Source organism: Leucopleurus acutus (assembly GCF_964270905.1).
Source record: "Leucopleurus acutus genome assembly, chromosome: 6".
Classification (NCBI taxonomy): domain Eukaryota; kingdom Metazoa; phylum Chordata; class Mammalia; order Artiodactyla; family Delphinidae; genus Leucopleurus; species Leucopleurus acutus.
The window spans coordinates 105,471,602-105,493,774 of record NC_139149.1 but is presented as its reverse complement, the minus strand read 5'-3'; the positions used below and the strand labels follow the sequence as shown (position 1 = coordinate 105,493,774).

General features: G+C 40.2%; 1 protein-coding gene across 2 annotated transcripts in view; it reads left to right on the top strand.

Moving 5' to 3' along the window:
* Positions 1 to 22,173, top strand: part of DOCK10 (dedicator of cytokinesis 10) — a gene marked incomplete at both ends in the record, with an annotated part of 280,006 nt that overhangs the window by 123,030 nt on the left and 134,803 nt on the right. For both annotated transcript variants that reach the window (XM_082841820.1, XM_082841819.1), the window contains 2 exons: positions 2,651 to 2,770; positions 16,351 to 16,440. In XM_082841820.1, the coding sequence (XP_082697946.1) occupies positions 2,651 to 2,770; positions 16,351 to 16,440 (210 nt within the window). The remainder of the gene's footprint in view (positions 1 to 2,650; positions 2,771 to 16,350; positions 16,441 to 22,173) is intronic.

The following is a 22,173-nucleotide window of genomic DNA, read 5'->3' as shown; positions in this document are numbered from 1 at the left end:
CTGCCAGGACAGCCCTCCACCCAGCTCAGAGATCTGGTGAGGGGCACCGGAAGGGGCTGTGCAGAAGGACAGAGGCCACAGGGGCACTCCTGTTTTTGTGGCGGATGCACACCTCATTAAACAGTCACCAGTCATGGGAGGAGGCTGGTCAGGGGTTGGGGGATTGCTGACAGTAGTTAAACCTATAAATCCCAGCGCACACTAAGCCACACTCCCACACTCCTGTGCATGTTGGTGTGAAGAAGGGAGAGAAAAGGGAAAGTGTTAGTAATCACATCATGAACTGTTGGTAGAAGGACATCAGACACTTGAGCTGAAGAAACAGTGAGGAAATGGGGCTTACCAACCAACTCGATGGCGGAGATAAGAGCTTCCTGACCGTTTTACAATGCATTCTGTTTTATTTGCTACGTCCCATACACAAACACAATATTAAGGGGGGGAAAAGAGATTCCAGAATAAGCCAGGTGTTTCAGACTTGAAGGCTTATTGGGGCAGCTGGTAATATATTATAAATGTGACATCATGATACAAATGAACTTATTTACAAAACAGAAACAGGCTCACAGACTTAGAGAATGAACTTACGGGTACCAGGAGAGGAAGGGTGGGGGGAAGGGATAGTTAGGGAGTTTGGGATTGACATGTACACACTGCTATATTTAAAATGGATAACCAGCAAGGACCTACTGTATAGCACAGGGAACTCTGTTCAGTATTATGTAACAACCTAAATGGGAAAAGAATTTGAAAAAGAATAGATACATTTATATGTATAACTGGATCACTTTGCTGTACACCTGAAACTACCACAACATTGTTAATCAACTATACTCCGATATAAAATAAAAAGTTAAAAAAAAGGTTTTTTACCTGTGACATCGCAGGGTAAGAGGTGATAGGCTACTGAGGTCTGTTGCTGACCTGGAGTGAAATACCACTACTCAAAGACATTCAAAGCCAACTAAAATCATTAAGATAAGTGAGCCAAAACAAACGTCTGCAGCCTGCATTTGCCTCTTGAGCTATCAATCTGTGCTTCTTGGAATTAATTTTTGCCTGGGAAAATAGGGAATTGGAACCTAAAAGAAATCGAAAATAGAATAATTATATCAAAAGGCAGGGAAAGGATGCAAGAAGGACTTTTTTTTTCAATTACCCATCATGCCATAGTGTCTCTGTATCTTCTACTTGAAAATATTGAATGTCTCACAGCTTTCACTAAATGGATTATGTTGGGCAACTAAATTTCTTCTTTCCTCCAAGCGTGAAGTCCTGTGTTTTTATTTGCTAAATCAGCAATCTTCATTGAAGGGCCCTTCCAGAGAGGATATTCACCTTTCATCATCCTCAGTTTACTCAAGCATTTGTAAAATGGGTTTGTTTTTGTTCTGTTTCAGTGCAGAAAGTACATGGAAATCCATGTTGTTGGCCCACCGTGTTACATTTTGTTTTGTTTTGTTTTTTATAGTTGGAAAAAAACATTGACTGCTGCTTTGAGGAGCTCATTAGCAATTATTAAAATGTTGGTAACAGTTTCTGGAGCTTTACCAGCAGAGATCTTCCAAAGAAGGCTTTAGAAGTTGAAGCTAAATCTGTGGGCTTTGCAGAGCGGGGAGGAGTGGGGTTGGTGGGAAAGTGTCTGCTGATGTCATTGACATGAAAAACAAAATAATTTTTTTTTTCATTTATGAGATCACTTTAGCATGCAGATTTCACGTTGACCACTCCAGCTTCCAGGAGCCCAAAAATAATCCAAACAATGATCCTTTTTTATTTAGGCTGCATGAATGCTTCATCCAAGGGCTAAGGGAACTTAGACTGTGTACTTGGTCTTCAGTAATATTTTATTATTTATTTTGGGCTCCATCCTTCTCACTTTGTGAGTTCTGTACAGTTTGGCGTAAACATATCAACTGTAGAATGAAACAACCACCTTTCTCCCACTGGCATTTTAAATATCTCTCGGGCAGCTTCTTTGAGGGAGGTGTCTTTCCCCTTGGCTTTAGGAGTTTAATGTGGTGAGATTATCTAGCAATTTTTTCAGACTCTTCTCCGTTTTCACCACACTGTTTCCATATTAACTGTGTTGTTCAATCCTACTAAAGAATTACCCAACTTCTCTCTATATCAGCAAAGAGGCTCAGAGCCAAGCAATTAATCCTGACACAGGATCCAAGTTTCAGTGACGACGAAGACAGTCTGTGTTACTTTGATTGCTAGCAGGGAGCCAACGGCTTAAAATAGACGCAAGTAGACCTCACAAGGAAGTATCTAATTCACGAAAATTGATGATAATCATCATAATACTATAGCAAGTAAGGAGAAGGCCTTTCTCCACATTAACAAAGATCAGGTTTACATAAACATCTACTCTGTGGTTGTGACAAGGCTGAACGCCATGGAGGCTTGGCGCTTAAATTACTGAGTGAGATGTCAGGTATTTCAAGATCTTCTCATATTATTTCAGATCTGGAAATAATAATAATTTGGGGCTTTGCCCCAAATGCCTGGAGTCTCCATGACTCTCTTAGAAGGGTTGCACGATATCAGAGCTTTGGTGATTCTAAGAAATGAAATCCAACCAGATGTTGAGAAAAAGCAAGATTCTCCGTTTCAGTGGTTAATACAATATTTTCTTTGTCTACAGCAAGAAAAGCCCAGGCTTCTCCAGCCTTTGGATTATGAAACTGTCATTGAAGAACTTGAAAAGACCTATCAGAATGATCCCCTTCGAGATCTCCTGTTCTTCCCCAGTGACGACTTTTCAGTAAGTGTTGTGTTTTCAAGCCATCTAAGTTCAGGAGGGCCCACAAGGTGATAGTAGATCCTCCCAAATTGTGTCGCTGTCTTTCCTTATAGATTTGGGGAGCTCAGCCCTCTTTCTGTGGTCACCCTACATCACCGTCATCACAGATGGAATGCATATCCAGTATAGAAAGTGCTCAAGGTCTTCTAAAGTTGGAAGATTGGAGGCTCAGTGATACTGTGGCCACCCGGGATGGAAGGGGCATGGGGAGCTGCCTGGCTCCAGGTGGTACTTGTGTCCCTGCCAGTATCTTGGTTTCTAACCACTTACCTAGCTTCACAGAACACTTCCTCCTTTAGGCCATTTGTAACTGAAAGCTTCCAAGCAACTGGAACCAACCAAAGGCAGAGGCGGGGGCACAAAAGATGTAGGTCTTAAAAATCACCCTTAATCGTGGTTGTCCCTTGCTTAGCCTTGTGGGCAAGGAAAGGTAGGCAAGCGCATCTTCATGGAAGGATTTGTGATCTGAGACCTGTCCCATTTAGGGTGATGCTCACTGGCACACAGAACACTCCAGAGGGTGGTGCAGGGAATGAACAAAAAGGAAATTCATTTTGGAGACAAGCACAGTAAAGTTATGGGTGATGAGCACGCCTGTGTCCCAAGCATTCCATCTGTGGTCATCTGAAGCATGTTTAATTTGTTAGTGAATATCTATATAAACAGAGATCTCAGTGGGCAGATGGTAACCTTTCCTTTTTTTGTAAGAGAAAGGTAGTCTCAGACATCACAAAAATGAACATCTTTTTTGTGTGTGTGTGGTTGGATATAATTTCTTTTTTTTTAAACATCTTTATTGGAGTATAGTTGCTTTACAATGTTGTATTAGTTTCTGCTGTATAACAAAGTGCATCAGCTATATGTATACACATATCCCCATTATCCCCTCCCTCTTGCGTCTCCCTCCCACCCTCCCTATCCCACCCCTCTTGGTCACAAAGCACCGAGCTGATCTCCCTGTGCTATGCAGATGCTTCCCACTAGCTATCTATTTTACATTTGGTAGTGTATATATGTCCATGCCACTCTCTCACTTCGTCCCAGCTTACCCTTCCCCCCTCCCCGTGTCCTCAAGTCCATTCTCTGCGTCTGCGTCTTTATTGCTGTCCTGCCCCTCGGTTCTTCTTAAAGCAGATGAAAAAGCAGCTCTGAGGTAACCTGTGGCACAGCCACTGTCAGTGGAAACCTCTGACGAGTTGCTGGGGCCCCAGGGCTTCCACTTCCTCAAACAGCCTCAAACTTCCATTCCTTCTCTTATCTTGGGGGCAGATCTGGCTTCTGGTTTCTAAAGGTTCATTTTTTTCACCTTTCTCCTTGAATTAATAAAAAAGAGGTGTGTGGAAGTCAACAATTTTCTGTTCCAAGTACCGAGAATGATGGAAAGAAAGGAGACAGATTTGTAGACAGGAAAAAGAAACTCTTCCCATCTGTTTTTCAGACTTTTAAATGTCTCTCGCTTGAGTGTTTGACACACTTTAAAAGAGGCTTATCTTGGACAGAAATCTTGTTTCCGTGGTGGGACGGGGCCACGGGGCCTGAACTGCAAGCACAAAGTTGAACCGCGTTTTATTTTTTAATTCTGCATCCTCATTTTCTTTCAGACCGAGGGTAAACCTTGAAACAGTCTCTTTCTGTCAAACAGCACACACACAAACAACTTGACACTTGGAGCCCCTTTTCTTCTAGCTCTGTTACTCAGAAATACCGTCAAAAGCTACTCCAAGTTCCCCCAGCTCAAGAAGAGAATGGAGGCATGTAGATGCAATGTAACATTTGTACTGAATTTGAATTCATTTTTTGGCATCTTTCCACACTCATTTAAGTTAAGACTGGTCTGATTACTCTGTGTCCTTTGCTATCCTTAATTGTGTAAACAGAGCATATAATAAGTGCTTTGTTATTTTCCCAATGTAAACATTCCAATAAATACACTGAATTCTTTTATCTTGGCCTTGCTTAAGACCCACCTGTGGCCACCCCCATTGCCTTCAAAACAAAGGGCAAACACTGGGCTATTTCCCGACGGCTTCTCCATGATCTGGTCCTTGCCCATTTCTCAAGGCCATGGTCTTCCACCCCAACCCAACCCCCCACCCTGTCATACACAGTCACCCTCATCCCCAACTGGGGTAACATGCTAGCACAATTCTGAACGTAACATTCTATCACCCCATACACGATGTCCTTCCTTTATTCATTCAACAAATATAGAAGGTATAATACCAAATGTTAGGTATTAAAATATCTCAGAATGGGGAGACAGCAGCGATTAGACAGAAATATCCTTGTTTTAATGAAGCTTACCTTCTGGTGGGAGGAATCAGGCAAAAAACAAATAAGTAAATAAATTAATTAGCAAGATAATTCAGATAAAGACCAGTTCTATGAAGAATGAACGGGGCCGAGTAATAGAAGTAACGAGGGGAAGAACTGAGCACGGACTGGATGATCAAGGGCACCTCTGACAAGCTGACATTTGAGCTGAGCTCTGAATTCCCAAAGAAGACCAACCCTGCTAAAGCCTGGGGAAGGAAGGAGGGTTTGGGGCCGCAGGAAGCTGCTCTGAAGGCCCAGGAGAGGTCTGGGTGGACAGCCAGAGTGGTCAGAGTTGAGGTCAGGCAAGGACAAGATAAGACATTTGCATCTTATTCGAAAGGCAAGTGGCGAGTCACTGGAGTGTTTCAAGAAGGGGGACGAGTGACCTGGTGCATGTTGTTAAAAGCTCATCGGGCCTCTGCATGGAGAGCACATAACAGGGTGTGGAAGAAGCTGGGAACCGGCTGGCAGCGTGGCTCCCAGTTGGCAGGTGGTCAAGAGACGTTTGATGCCACCCTATCATCAGAAAATATTGTGTTAGACAAACAGCTCAATTTTCATTTCCATGAAATGATATTTTCACAAACTAAAGGAGAGTATTGAATATTATTACCACATAAAGTTGCCAGTTTTTGAACAACATTCAGATGGATTGGTTTCCTGCTTTCCTACTCTACAGAGGAAGGGTTGACAAACAATGGCTCATGGGTGGCCTGTTACCTAATTTCGTATGTCCCGTGAACTAAGAACGGTTTTTACGTTTTTTAAACACTACCCTGTTTTATTTTCTTCATAGAATTGATTAAATAGTTGAAGGGAAAAAAAGAATACTTTATAACCCATGAAAATTATGTGAAATTCAGACTTTGGCATCCATAAATAAAGTTTTATTTGAACCCAATGACACCCATTCATTCACCTGTTGTCCATGGCTGCTCTCATGATACAGCTGCAGAGTTACAACAGAGGTGCAGTAATTGCAGCAGAGAGAGAGGGCCCTAAAAGATTTACTATCTGACCCTTTACAGAAGAAATTTGGGGATCCCCGCTATACAGTACAACCATGCTCCTTTTGGGGGGGCTTCCTCTCCCTCCATGTGGAGTAAAGCCCTTCTTTAAATGCCTTCTGCCACAGCCTGCTCCATCCACAGCCTGCATCACATTTCAGGGGTGTTGCTCGCCAACAGCAAGGCTTCTGTTCACCTGGCTAGGGTATCGTTTCCCAGGCCCATCCTTGAGCAATGAGTAAGGATGCTCTGGGATATGCGTGTACAGCCCCCAGTCACCCAATGAGAGGTAGTAATTGAGTGGCCACTCCAATCCCAAAGCATCTCAGGATGGAAGGAGGGGAGCGGCCCCAAACTCCCCACCCTCCCTCCAATGTCCTTCCCAGTTGTGCCCTGCGGATGGGAGAATCTAGCTCACTTCTGTGTTTCCGTGTTACCAAGCGCCCACGCTTGCAGTAGACATGGTTCATTATTCGGTTTGCTTAATCAGTATTTATTCAGCACCCACAAGGCGCTGAATATAGAGTAGCACTTTCTAGACAAGAGAGACTGACAAGAAAAACAAAAGCCCTGTGTTTAAGGAGTGTGTGCCCTAATAAGGATGAACACTAAACTTGATTAAGAATGCTTATGGTTAAGAAACAAGAAGAAACAAAGTCTTCATCTGGTCCTCTATACCCCGTAAAGGAGATTATTTTTTACCAGGACAGTATTCCATTCACACTGCTGGCCCAAGCCATCATCATCCTTTTTTGCCTGGATCCCCAGAAGTGGTCTTTAACTGGTCTCCCTGCATCCTTCTTTGCCTTGATTGATTTATTCAACGGAAGCTTTTGGAAATACAAGTCAGATAATGCCACGCCTCTAGTTAAAACTTTCCAGTGGTTTTGCATCGCCTTTAGAGTCAAATCCAGCTTCTCACCTGGCCCCTGATCATCTCTGAGCCGTTTTCTCGTAGTCCCATTTCCCTTGGTCACTACACAGATACCTAGCGTTCTTGGTGTTCTCTGCTTTTCCCCAGCCCACCCCCTCCATGGGGCCTTTACTCCCCTCGCACAGCTGGTTCGTTTCTTCCATTCATGGTTCAGTTCAGATGCTACCTCTTCAAAGAACCATCCCTGACTTCCAACCTGCATCACCCCACCTCCACCCTGTGTTACTCTATCACATCCCCCTGTTTGCTTCTCTTTATAATACTTACCACTACCAAGGAAGATCTTGGTTTGCTTTTTCGCTCTCTCACCATCAGTGAGTAACTCCAAGCAGGACAAGGGTGTCCCTGCCTTGATCATGGTAAGACCCCCCAGCAACTAGAACGGCGCTCGGCACCAAGCAGGTGGAAAATGAATATCTATTTCACGAGTTGTCTTCCAGACACATGTATGTTATTATTTTAGAATATAACTTTGAGTACCTTTAGGAACCAAAAAGCCTATTCTGAAATGAAATTTGAGAATAAAGAGAATGAAGTCATTGGTTTTTCTTGAGATCATTAATACGATACTTTCCTCTTTGACACAACTTAACACATCACCTTAAAACAACAGCGCTAAGTTCGGGATCCCTTTCCCCAGAGGCTCATTCCATCCGATACAGTGACTGGTACTCAGCTGCTATCAACAAAGGCTGATTTCCTCCCTGTAGCACCATGTACTTAGTCACTTGTTTTCTGTTACTGGGCAAGGGAGAAATCAATTCATATCTGTATTTTAAGTACCCAACACAACGTCTGGCTCATGGGCATTCAGTAAAGATTGTTGAACCTTGAATTGAAATCGTCTTCTTCCAGATTAAGAAACCAAAGTAGAAGCATTTTCCTCTTTCTTGGCCCACGAGGTAGAAACTCTTCCTCTGGTGCATGGGTTCTGGGGAAAAGCAGTGTGATCTTCTGTACTGCTTGCATCGTAATGATTACTTGGAATAAGCCATCTAGATGCATTTATTAACTCATTCATTTCAAAAACATGCACTCCTTCAGTAATTGTATTTGCTGCTCTTGTTTTTCTCATCTTTCTTTTTGAAGCTGGTAGTAATAGAAACTTAAGACCAAAAAATAAAGAACTTAGTCACCAGATTGTGGCTTCACGAAATAGGCAAGGAGAGTAAGAAAGGAAAACAAGAGCTAAAGAACAGTTTGCACAGGGAGATCAGCTTGGTGCTTTGCGATGACCTGGAGGGGTAGGATAGGGAGGGTGGAAGGGAGGCTCACGGGGGAGGGGATATGGGGACATGTGGATGTATAGGGCTGATTCGCTTTGCTGTGCAACAGAAACTAACACAGTATTGTGAAGCAATTATACTCCAATAAATATCTATTTAAAAAAACAACAGTTTCGGGGCTTCCCTGGTGGCGCAGTGGTTGAGAGTCCGCCTGCCGATGCAGGGAACACGGGTTCGTGCCCCGGTCCGGGAGGATCCCACATACAGCGGAGCAGCTGGGCCTGTGAGCCATGGCCGCTGAGCCTGCGCGTCTGGAGCCTGTGCTCCGCAACGGGAGAGGCCACAACAGTGAGAGGTCCGCGTACCGCAAAAAAAAAAAAAAAAAAAAACAGTTTCAAGGACACAGTGAATCATATTGGGGAGTGTCTCAGTCGAAGGAGAAACTGATACAAAATAGCAGAACAAAACTTGAGAAAGGCAGAAATGAGAGAATGATACAGAAAGATACAGAAAGCCTAAAGTGGCATCATTTCTGGGAGATGTAAAAAACCTTAAAGAAGAAAGTTCAGAGGTCCAAAAGCAATACTGACACTGTGGAAAGGCCACCTGATCACCTGTATTTCCATACTGCCCACCCCTGTCAAACTGCTCTATTTCCACTCAGTTTCCTGGCCCACCTTCTGTGAGCTACTTGCTGTAGACAGCAAGGACACCAACATGAACAAGAAACAGTACTTCCGCTTGAAAGGTTAGACTTTCAATGCTGGTCAGTGGCATCTTCAAAGTCAAAGGTCTACATTGCACATCTGAAGTAGCCTGTCGAAAGAGTTAACATAATCTTCTCAAATCCCTTCTTCATACCAGTAGTTCAGAAGTAGAGTCTCAGGGCTCTCCAGTACATCCTGCAATTTTCATGGCTTATTAACAAGACTTCATGAACTGGGCTTTCTTAACATTTATTCTTTCATAGCCTGTTTTTAGCTATAAAAAGCAACTGGTATGTGGGGACTTCCAGGCTCAACCACATGGGTCATTTTGTGAGAGGAAGCAGAAAGACCTTAATATCTTTTAAATGGAAAAGCAGAAAGGCCGTGATCATTTATTTTTTTCTTCTTGCATCTCTTACTGAGACACAGCCTAACATTTTATAAGAATGTCAACCTCTTTTTAATCCTTGGCTTCTTAGCCTGAAAAGCAGACTTTAAATGGCTCTTGGTGTTCATGCAAGAATGCTGTGATTGCAGTTTAAAAGCTAAGTAAGGGTCTTTCTCAAACTAGGTTATTCTTAGTTATAATATCCCTCTCGTTTACAAGCTAATGAAGCTGAGATTTGGAAAGGCTCATGTTCAAGGATGTAGAGTAACTGTGATGACAGAAATCAAACATAAGTACCTTGACTTTTGCTATTGGAGTTTCTGTCTAAACAGCATGCTCTGAGCCAGCTGCTTCTTAGAAAAATAAGGTGCATGACTTGGGGAAAATAGTAACTCCCTGCATCCCACAGTGAGTGGTACCATTACAATATTGCAGAGAAGGGATTCTAGAGAGCTTACTTCAATTCAGTAAGGATATGTGGAGAATGCTCTGGACTTGATTGTGCTGGGAATAAATGTCCACATTAAGACTTCTATGTGAATATTCATGGCCTCATTATTCATAATCCAAAGTGGAAACAACCCAAATGTTCATTAACTGAAGAGTGGATAAACAAAATATGGTATATTCATGCAGTGGAATATTATTCAGCCATAAAAAGGAATGAAGTACTGACAACATGGGTGAACCTTGAAAACATTATGCTAAGTGAAAGAGGCCAGTCCCAAAAGTGTACCCATGGTATGATTCCATTTACATGAAATGTTCACAATAGGCAAATCTATAGAGACAGAAAACTGATTAAAGTTGCCTAGGGCTGGGGAGGAGGGAGAAAGGAAAGTAACTTCTAGTGGATAAGGGGTTTCTTTTGGGGGTGATGAAGATGTTCTAAAATTAAAGAGTGATGGTGATTGCATAATCCTGTGCATAGACTTAAAACCACTGAACTCGCTTTAAAAGGGTGAATTTTATGGCATGTCAATTATATTTCAATAACAGGGCTATATTTTAAAAAAAGGATTGTTCTAAGCATTAAGGTAGGGATCATGTAGGTGCTCAGAGACAGGATACCAAAAAAATCCTAAAGACACGTCTGCATTCAAGTACTTCATTCTTTAAAAGGGATAACAAGGTATACCAGAGACACAATATAAAACATGGCCAAGGGCTTCCCTGGTGGCGCAGTGGATGAGAGTCCGCCTGCCGATGCAGGGCACACGGGTTCGTGCCCCGGTCCGGGAAGATCCCATATGCCGCGGAGCGGCTGGGCCCGTGAGCCATGGCTGCTGAGCCTGCGCGTCCAGAGCCTGTGCTCCGCAACGGGAGGGGCCACAGCAGTGAGAGGCCCGCGTACCGCAAATAAAAAAAAAAAAAAAACCATGGCAAAACATTTCATGTATAGTTACATTTTATCACCAAAGCAGATTTAATGTGGCGTGCTTACATACAAAAGTACACACACGTAAAATGGCTGAATTAGTCACTTGCAGAGCTTTGGGTTCTACAATATTCTACGGTTAAGCTGCAGGCTTCATGGGTAATACAGACAGTAAACGATAGAATTCTGAGAAGAGAAGATGTATGTTGGGTGAATTAGAGAAGATTTTCAAAAGAAGGTGGCATCTTTGTCAAACCTGAGATTAGGAAAGAACAAGGAAAGAAAAGGGTTTTCTGAGAGTAGGAGCGCGGCAAGGTATGTGCAGGCCTGAGCCCAGCGCGGAAGAAAGAACGCCCGCAGCCACGGGAAAAGGGGCCCTGGCGGCTTGGCTGCGGTGCGTTGGCTCACGTCTTAGGCCTGTTGCGGCTCACGAGGGCATATCTGCAGGCCTCACGTGGAGCAGGCTTCTTCGCCGTACCTCCTTGGAGAGTGAGCTCAGACCACAGCCTCTGAGTCCTTGCCAAGGGGAGACCTTGGTGCGATAAGTATATTCCTGTTGTTGGAACAGTGTGTTCTATGAATACTCACATTTTTCCATATGTAAAACGTTTCATCCTTACCACCATGGAGGAGGTGAGACACATTTTGGAGCCTGGAAAATGAAGCACAGAAAAAAGAAGGGAAGTGACTTGCTCAGTGGTTTGCCTGTCCAAGACTAAAATGTCTTGAAACAGGTCTCCAAAGTTCCCTGATTATATACTTAAACACTATGATGGATGAATCACCATGCTTGACTTGGCTGGATCATGACTAGGGTCCAGTTATGGGCAACTGCTCATTATTCGTGCAAAACAAGAAGGACCTTTCCCTTAAAGCACAATGAAAGTATTCATGTGAATTCTCATGTATGTCAAAAAATAAAATCACAATACTCTTCTGAATGGGGTAAAAAATGTTTTTCAAGCAACCAATGTAGTATAAGTGTCTGCTCTACTAGGATAAAAACCAGTATCAGTGTCTTAATTTGAGAAATTTAGGTGAAGATTACTTTTAAACACACGCCTACGTTGGAATTGACCACAAAGTGTTAGTTAATAGCCCTTATTGTGAGGTTTGTTGGCTTCTCGAGCTCAGAATGATGGGTTACTCTAAACACCATCATTTTTGTCCTCTTTTTTGGGCAGCTGGGATCTACAATACCGTCAGAGGGAGCTTTGCTCAGCTCCAACATAGGAAAAGCAACTTCTTTTTTAGACTTTGACGGTGGCCTTTGGCCAATTGAGAAATGGCCCCTATGTGCTTGGAATGAAGTCTTCTGTAGTCATTTTAGCCAGCAGCATGGTAGCTGTGACAAAGCCCCAAAGACTACCCACTGCAGAGTAGAAAGAATCAGAAAGTGTCAGGGCTGCCGTGGGTGATGTCTGAATGTCATGGACCTGAAACTACAAACACAGGTCTGCATGCCTCATTTCATAAATAAAAGGACAGTTTTTATTTCCAAATGCCTAATCTCTGGACAATAGGCCCTTATGAGACTCTCCCACCCGATGAGCAGCTCGGCTGAGTTCCAGTGCAGTCTCAGATCCGTCTCATGCTATTGAGCTCTACTGATCGTCGACCAGAGGGTCTATTAAAGAGAACAGGAAGTCTGTTGTGGCCAAGGCAATTTGTAGTGGTCGGAAAGCATCTAATTCTCAGAAAAGAAATTATTTGTAACCATGTTAATTCCCTTACTTAACAAATATGACTCTGTATACTTTTTTCCTATTTGATCGATTGATTTTTGCTTCAGCAGAGATACATGAAAGAAATTTAAAATGATCAAGATGGGGTTAGGGGGTTAAGAGGTACAGACTGTTGTGTATAAAATAAATAAGCTACAAGGATGTATATAGTACAACACAGGGAATATAGCCAGTATTTTGTAGTAACTGTGAATGGAATAGAACCTTTAAAAATTGTGAATCGCTTTGCTATACACCTGTAACTTACGTAATATTATACATCAACTATACTTCAATTAAAAAATGAAAACAAAAGGAATCAAAAATGAGTAGAAGCAATACAGTTCTTAAAGTTGAAATTGTATGGAGCCCTTCTGCCTTTTCACACAAGTTCTCCAGCATTATGACAAACTATAACTGAGGTTAATAGCATGTTATTATATATGTATTCCTTTTCTTGTATTTGTGTACTCTGTGCAAGGTATTAGATGTGCATATTGTAAAATATTGTTTCAGATTTATCACATGGTTACATGAGGGTGATTCAGCCCCAGCTGCCTTATTTAGCAAAGAATCAACATCATCTCATAACTAGAGGTCATCAGGGATCACACATAACCATTGTACCTATGATTCATTTTTATTACCCCAAATTGAAGGAACCTCCAATCTCATATATTGAATATGAGCATTAGCCTGTGTATTTGGGACCCTAATCTTTACTCGGTGGCATCACAAATCAGGTAGTCATGTAATTATTATTACTGGAAACCTGAGCCCACCTTCCAGAAAACAAAACAAAACAAAAAAAACCTTCTTAAACCAGCTCAGTATTCACTCTATTGAACTATACCACAGAGTACTTGATCTTAGTGGGATGATAGGTTTATGGTATAACTAAACAGGAAACTAAACTTTGGGCCCCTTTACTCTCCATCAGACTTAGAGTATTTTAGAGCAGCTATTATTTTTTTAAAGGCAAGAAATCAATAAACTATGGTAGATTATGAAAAAGAGGAATCTTTTGCTTTTTTATATAAAAATTTTATTATAAAATAATGACTGAAATATAGAAAAATTTTTCAATTGGAGGAAAAAAATCCTTAATCTTGCCAGTAGATCACAATATGTAATGTTCCCTGGAAACACATCAAGTTACACTGTGTATCTGCAAATTATCTGTCCAAACAGGAAATAAGTTATCCCCAGACAACTGAAATCCAGCAATAATCCCCAAAGCTCAATTTAGGCATGGATTTTCATCTTCTACTCCAACCTTTCAATAGAGTTTATTTACTGTTTATCTTCTAACAGAGTGAATAACATAAAAGATGCAACTAGCAAAAGGAAATTCAAAAGGAATCAAAAATGTAAAATCTAGATAATAAAAAATCCTAAACTGGCTCCAACACGCTTCACGTGGGAGGTAATGGTTCCCTGTGCGTGTATCTATACTTGGCTTAAATCGACAGCCATGTCCTGCGAGCACTTCCAGACTCTCTTCACACAAACTGCAGTCAAGTCCTGGGGCAGATGCACTGACCGAGGGGCTCTGTTATCTGTGTTTCAAGATGAGCATTTATTTTTGCCATATAATGTATCTTGATTACAGTTTTCTTATTATTTTTTTGTCCTCTGATCATTATTTTTGTCCTCTGATCCTGTTAGAATCACATGACATTCTTCCTGTTTCAGTGTCCAAATCCCATCCTCCCAATATGCACGTACATGCGTGCACGCCCACACACACAGATATACCCACACACCACACCCACTCACACATGCACATATACATGCTCACACACGACAGACACACTCACCATGCACACAAACACACGCTATCAAGTACAGCATACCTTCCTGCATAATCACACTCACACACCAGGCACACACCACACACACACATTCACACAGACATACTTACACGCTACATGCAACCACACAAGCTCACACAGACGCACACCACCCACACACCACATGCATACACAGAATGCACATTTACATACTCACACACATTCAACACACTCAACAAGTAAGTACTGAGCACCCAACCAGGCACTGAGGTTATAGCGATGAACAAAACAGACCAAATTTCTTTCCCACGAGGAGCTTATATCAAGAGTGAAGAGAAAAGGGGATTTGAAGAAAATATGAGGCTAGGATTGGAAGAAAAAGAACGATGCTGCCCTTGGTAGCAGAGCCTGCAGCTGCAGCTGTGACCTCAGAAGACTAAATTCCCTGGACCCCTCTCCTTCCCAAAAGTAAGGATGGGTTTTAAGACTCTCATCTGTTTTAATAATTGGTCTAGAAAAAAATGCCCTTCATCTAGAACAGTTCAAATGAACCTTACTTTGTGCTTTAGAAATGCTGATGAATCATTTGTGGGTTTGGGGATGTACAAAATAAAAGATCCCAACTGTTGGTACTGTGTATGTTAACAGACTCATCATCCCAGCATCCTTGTAATCCCCAAGGAGTACAGACTAAAGGAAGCTGGTAGCTGTTAATGGAAAGTTACCAATTTATGGCATCCCATAAGATATATACAGGGGAAACAATCTATGAATTCTGTTTTAAATGTCTTATATTAAGAGATTCTTTATATTTTTAGTTAATATATATTCATTTAATAAAAAGCTGTTTGTTTAGCATTGAAGTTGAAAATGTTTTATTTATTTCAGTGAAAATAAAGACACTAAAAACATGACTTATTTTCTTCAAGGTCCAGATTTACTGAATACCCTTTCTTCTCTCCCACCATAATTGTGGCTACACACACACACACACACACACACACACACACACACACACACAGGGCTTCTGAAAGGGGCTAAATTTACCCTGTGGATATTCAAGAGATTATTTACAGTAGGATTAAAATAATGTAGATTTTGTAGGTTTTCTTTTTCATTTCAAATGTATTTTATCAATAGCATTAAGAACAAAAAAGATACCAATATAAATAAACTAGTCAAAATATACAGATGCCCAAATTTTTGTGTTCTGCAGGGAAGGAAACAGCTTAAAATTATGAGCTTCACAGATAAAACAGTAATTGCGATGCAGTATTGCAATCCTCCCTTATACACTGGGGATACATTCCAAGATCCCCAGTGGATGCCTGAAACTTCAGATAGTACCAAACTCTATCTATACATACTGTTTTTTCTTATACGCACATACCTATGATAAAGTTTAATTTATAAATTAGGCAGAGTAAAAGATTAACAATGACAACTAATAATAAAATAGAACAATTATAACAATATACTGTAATAAAAGTGATGTGAATGTGGTCTCTTTCTCTATCACAATATCTTATTATACTGTACTCACCTTTCTGTGATGACGTGAGATGATAAATGCCTAGGTGATGAGGTGAAGTGAGTTGAACGATGTAGTGACATAGTATTAGGCTACTATTTATTAACTTTCTGACAATACATCAGAAGGAGGGTCATCCTGGATCATGGAGCCCTGAAGATGTCGATGAGATGGGATGTTGGGGACAGAGTGTGATGGCTTGAGATATCATCATGCTATTCAGAACAGCACACAATTTCAAACTTATGAATTGTTTATTTCTGGAAGTTTCCACTTAATATTTTTCGACCCTGGTTAACCATGTGTAACTGAAACCATGGAGCAGGGGGGACTAACTGTAATGCCAGTGGTGGTAATCCAAAGAGGTTTGAATCTTCCCTCCTAGAGATTAAATTGGTAAGAACTATGGAAGTTTCTCTGTCTTCTCTTATCCTTAAATGCTAAGATCTCATACACTTCTTTATTGTGCCTTTGGTATAGTGGTCTGCCCAGTGCTTTAAGATGGAAGGCTTAATTTTCTTTCCTTGTTCCTCTCAGACTGCCACAGTTCCTTGGGACATACGAACATTGTACTCAACAGTACCCGAAGATGCAGAGCACAAAGCAGAAAGTTTACTGGTGAGAGAGGTAAATGCAATGCTTCCAGTCCTTTATTTTATAAAGCTTTGCTTCACCCCATTTAGTTCTTTTTTTTTTTAACATCTTTTTTGGAGTATAATTGCTTTACAATGTTGTGTTAGTTTCTGCTGTGTAACAAAGTGAATCAGCTATATGTATACATATATCCCCATATCTCTTCCCTCTTGCGTCTCCCTCCCACCCTCCCTATCCCACCCCTCTAGGTGGACACAAAGCACCCAGCTGATCTCCCTGTGCTATGCGGCTGCTTCCCACTAGCTATTTATTTTATATTTGATAGTGTATATATGTCCATGCTACTCTCTCACTTCGTCCCAGCCTACCGTTCCCCCTCCCCGTGTCCTCAAGTCCATTCTCTACGTCTGCATCTTTATTCCCGTCCTGCCCCTAGGTTCTTCAGAACCTTTTTTTTTTTTAGGTTCCGTATATATGTGTTAGCATACGGTATTTGTTTTTCTCTTTCTGACTTACTTCACTCTGTATGACAGAATATAGGTCCATCCACCTCACTACAGATAACTCAATTTCATTTCTTTTTATGGCTGAGTAATATTCCATTGTATATATGTGCCACATCTTCTTTATCCATTCATCTGTCGATGGACACTTAGGTTGCTTCCATGTCCTGGCTATTGTAAATAGAGCTGCAAGGAACCTTGTGGTACATGACTCTTTTTGAATTATGGTTTTCTCAGGGTATATGCCCAGTAGTGGGATTGCTGGGTCATATGGTAGTTCTAGGTTTTTAAGGAACCTCCATACTGTTCTCCATAGTGGCTGTATCAATTTACATTCCCACCAACAGTGCAAGAGGGTTTTCTTTTATCCACACCTTCTCCAGTATTTATTGTTCGTAGATTTTTTGATGATGACCATTCTGACCGGTGTGAGGTGATACCCCACTGTAGTTTTGATTTGCATTTCTCTAATGATTAGTGATGTTGAGCATCCTTTCATGTGTTTGTTGGCAATCTGTATATCTTCTTTGGAGAAATGTCTGTTTAGGTCTTCTGCCCATTTTTGGATTGGAGTGTTTGGTTTTTTGATATTGAGCTGCATGAGCTGCTTGTATATTTTGGAGATTAGTCCTTATTTGAGTATTCTTAACAAAAAGATTTAATTTTATTTTCCTTGTTTAGATTGAGTTGTAGGAAAGGCCATAGTATGTGAGAATTTTGGATAACAGAGTTTCTATTTTAAGAGAGATATTTCTTTCAAGTATTAGCTATAGAAATAGTTAATGGGAAAACCATGTGGACAGCTTAAAGGGACTGATAAAAGTCTGTTGGTGTAGCATCTACTTGCATTTAGTTGGTGTAGGAGAGGCCTATAAAACTGCTACTTCTTCTAACCAGACTGCAGGTGGCTTTGGGGCAGGGATTGGGCCCACACTTAACAGCTACTTAGTAGATGTCTATTGAATGAATAAACGAAGTCAGTCCTTCCTATCATTTACAGAATATGCAATGATATCATTTAGCCCAGCACAGGTCAGACTGAAGGTAGTGGGATCTAAATGCAGTCTTTAATCCTGAGAAAGTAGCGTATCCCAATTAGGATTTAAATGAAGCTGCATGAAATAGCAGAACCCTTTCTCAGCTCTTAAACATATTTGTGCGAGTAGAAGCTAGCTTTATTAGTGTACATACTGATCCTAATCTGATTAATCATATATGTTTTATTTTGGACTATTCAATCCAGATCATCTTTACCATAGATTTGCCTTTTTTTTCCCAATTCTATCATTTCATATTTATTTTCTCAAAGTTCACATTGAATTACACAATCTCCTAAGAAGGTTAAAAAAAAAATAGTGCAAATTCAGATAACATCAGGATATCTGAGTATACTGTTTTCACATTTACTGATAAAAATGTTTCGTCAGTGCCATAATATTTTGTTTACAGTCGCCTTAGAGGAAGTCTTAATATCTAGTAGGGCATCACTGTTTAAAAAAAGAAAGAAAAAAAAAGAGTTGGTAAATCATTTTCTACACAAGCAAATCAGAATCATTGAGACCAGGTCTGCAAAGTCCTGCAGGAAATATGTGTTGACTTAGGTAAGATTTGAAATGTTTATGATATTGAATGCCTAACAGGGAATATTTAACTAGGTCTTTTTGTGTGTTTTTTACTAAAATGTTTCACTTTCTTCATAAAGATCTTTAACTTTGTTGTTGTTTATTTCTATGTATTTTATAGTTTTGTTGCAAACGTGAGTAGAGTTTTTAAAACCCATTTCCTTTTCTTACTGTTCATTGCTGATATTTTTTAAAAGCTATTGATTTTCAAATATGGATAACTAGCTTACTAAACTCTCTGGTCCTAATAGTTTTTTTTTTTTTTAATTTTTAGGTGTGTAGTCACATCATCTGCAAAAAAATTTTAAATTTCTTTTTTTCTAATAAGTATATTGTTTCTTTGATTTTTATCTTATTTTATTATCTAATAACTCTAAAACAATATTGAATGATAATGTTAACATCAGGCATATTGTCTTATCCTTGATTTGGTGTTTTCTGACAGTTTCAAGTACAAAAGAACTGTCTAAGAAGGGTCTTTCTTGGTCTTTATCATGTTTAAGAAGGGCCTTTCTTGGTCTCCACAGTGCTTATAAAGACTGGCTACCCTATGTTGTGAAATTCATATTCAGCCTATTGACATAATAGCTTTTTTCTTGAATTTATCACTGTAATAAAATTAATAGGTTGCTGTCCTATGAATGCATACTTGTGTTTCTGGTATAAACTTTCTTGTTCAAGTTGTACTATTACCTTAATATTTTACTACATCAGAATTGCTAATTTTTTCAAATTTTCGCATTTATATTCATGAGTGAAATTTTGGCTCTAGTTTTCTTTTTTCCTTTGGTATTAGAGAAAAGTTAGCTTTAAAAAATAGAGACATACTCCATCTTTTCCTGTCTTCTGAAATTAAAAAAAAATAAGCCAGTGAAATGAAACAGAGTATCAAGAAACAGTTCCAAGTGCATATGGTTACTTAGTAAATGGTAAATATGGCACTCCAGATTCTCTGGGGAAGGGTAGACAATTCAACAAATACCACTTGGCTATCCATTTTGGACAAAAATAAAGTTAGAGTTGTATGTCACAGTACATGTAAAAATTAATTCCAGATGAATTTTTAAAATCTTAATTTTAGAAACGCAAGTTATAAAAACGTAGGAAAACATTCTTTTAGTGGAAAGTTATGGAAAAATGAACACATTTAACAAAAGTCTTAAATTTTTATGATGAATGGAACATAAATCAAGCCAAAAGAAAATAGTTAGTGAACTCATTTGCAACTCATGTTCTTTCGCCACACCGCCCCACACACATTCCTAATACTCAGAATTCTACAAGTTAATAAGAAAAGGTAAATAACCCAAGAAAATATGAGCAAAAAGATAGAAGCAGGAAGTTCAAAAAGAGCAAGACTAAGTTGGCCAAGAGGTGTACAAAGTTGCCCAGCTACGGGGCTTCCCTGGTGGTGCAGCGGTTAAGAATCCGCCTGCCATGGGCTTCCCTGGTGGCGCAGTGGTTGAGAGTCCGCCTGCCGATGCAGGGGACGCGGGTTCGTGCCCCGGTCCAGGAAGATCCCACATGCCGTGGAGCAGCTAGGCCCGTGAGCCATGGCTGCTGAGCCTGCGCGTCTGGAGCCTGTGCTCCGCAACGGGAGAGGCCCACGTACCGCAAAAAAAAAAAAAAAAAAAAAAGAATCCGCCTGCCAATGCAAGGGACAGGGGTCGAGCGCTGGTCCGGGAAGATTCCCACATGCCTTGGAGCAACTAAGCCCGTGCGCCGCAACTACTGAGCCTGCGCTCTAGAGCCCGCGAGCCACAACTACTGAGCCCACGTGCCACAACTACTGAAGCCCACGCGCCTAGAACCCGTGCTCCACAACAAGAGAAGCCACCGCAATTAGAAGCCCGTGCACTGCAAAGCAGAGTAACCCTCGCTCTCTGCAACTAGAGGAAGTCCACACGCAGCAACGAAGACCCAATGCAGCCCAAAATAAATTAATTAGCTTAAAAAAACTCAAAAAATATTGCCCAGCTACACTTGTAATCATAAGAATACAAATTAAAACAAAAATGATGTATAATATCTGAATGAAGAAAAATTTAAGTTGAATATCATTTAGTGATAGTAAGACTATAGGGAAATAAACACTATAACACAGTGTTTGTAATTCTCACATGTCTGTAGCCTTTTGAGATATTCAAATGTATCTTTTTTTTTTACATCTTTATTAGAGTATAATTGCTTTATAATGGTGTGTTAGTTTCTGCTTTATAACAAAGTGAATCAGTTATACATATACATTATGTTCCCATATCTCTTCCCTCTTGCATCTCCCTCCCTCCCACCCTCCCTATCCCACCCCTTGAGATATTCAAATGTATCTTTTATAAGTCATACATATAAGCATGCAACATGAATATTAGAAAAACAAACACTAGAGCATAAAAATACGATTACAAGCATGAGTATTGCAGCACCAGACAATTTGTAATATCAGTTGATAAGGGTGGGGTTGAATATATTTTGGCACATCTATATTTTATAATAATAACTAATGGAAAAAAATTACATACATTTAAGTGTATTAATTGGAATGCCCATGATATGCTGTTAAGAGAAGAAAGTAAGCTGCGGAATACACAGTATATCATTGGAGAGTTAAAAAAAAATGTGAATATGTAAATATGTTATGTAAGCCTAGAAAAAGTATTTAAAAATGCCCATTAAACTCATAACATTGGTTACCTCACAAGTTTGGGATTATAAGAAGGAGGTAGAAATTGATTTTCAGTGTATATATTCTGTATTGTTGTGATGTTACAAACAAATTTATGTAACTAAAAAGTATTTTGAAAAAAAATTACTTAGAATATATCTAAAAATGCTGCCAGAATTGGAAACAACTCGAGTCTATTTCCTAAAATTGTCTCCAAAAGTTAAAATCCAACTTAATTCTTCAAGTTATTAGGTAGTCACCTTAGAGACTTCATCAGATTCTTTTATTATTATTATTATTTTTTAGTTTGATCATGAAAATATCATATGGAGAGATCAAAATCCCATATGTGTTTTGCTTTATGATTCTATCTGCTGGGCTTCTCTGTCCATGATAGAAGCCAGTTAGGTTCCTCTGACATAATCCATTCTTAATCATTTGTAATATAGTATAATTTGAATAGACTTATAAACATTTCCATGATCTTAGGGACTTTCCTTTCTTGGTCCTTGCACCTCTTTTTGGGTATATAGAGTATTTGTGTGTTCCAGATTTTCTGCAGTCTCTCTCCTTTAGGCTGTGGAAAATTGCTCTCACACGAACCAGGGGTTCTTAGCTCTCCCCTGTGGGTCTCTAGTACCTGAGGCTTTCGAGGCCTTGGATTGGGTTGCCAGCCAACTTCAGCTTTTTTGCTCATTTTATTGCCTGGTAAGGCTTCGGGGTAGGGCCAATCGGCTCAAAGACGAAATCCCAGGACCTAATCAGAAACCACACCCCAATCTCTGGATCCAACCAAGGTGTCAACTTTAGCTCCTTTCCCTGGTGAAAGGATGGCCTGAAAACTAGGTCAGTACAACACTGGAGACTTCTAAGGATATTCTAGGGTTCTTAGAGGCCTTTAGTTTTGTTTGTACTTTCATGAGCTTCTGCACCACGACTTTAAATGGCCACATCGATCCCTTTATTTCTGTAGTTCTCT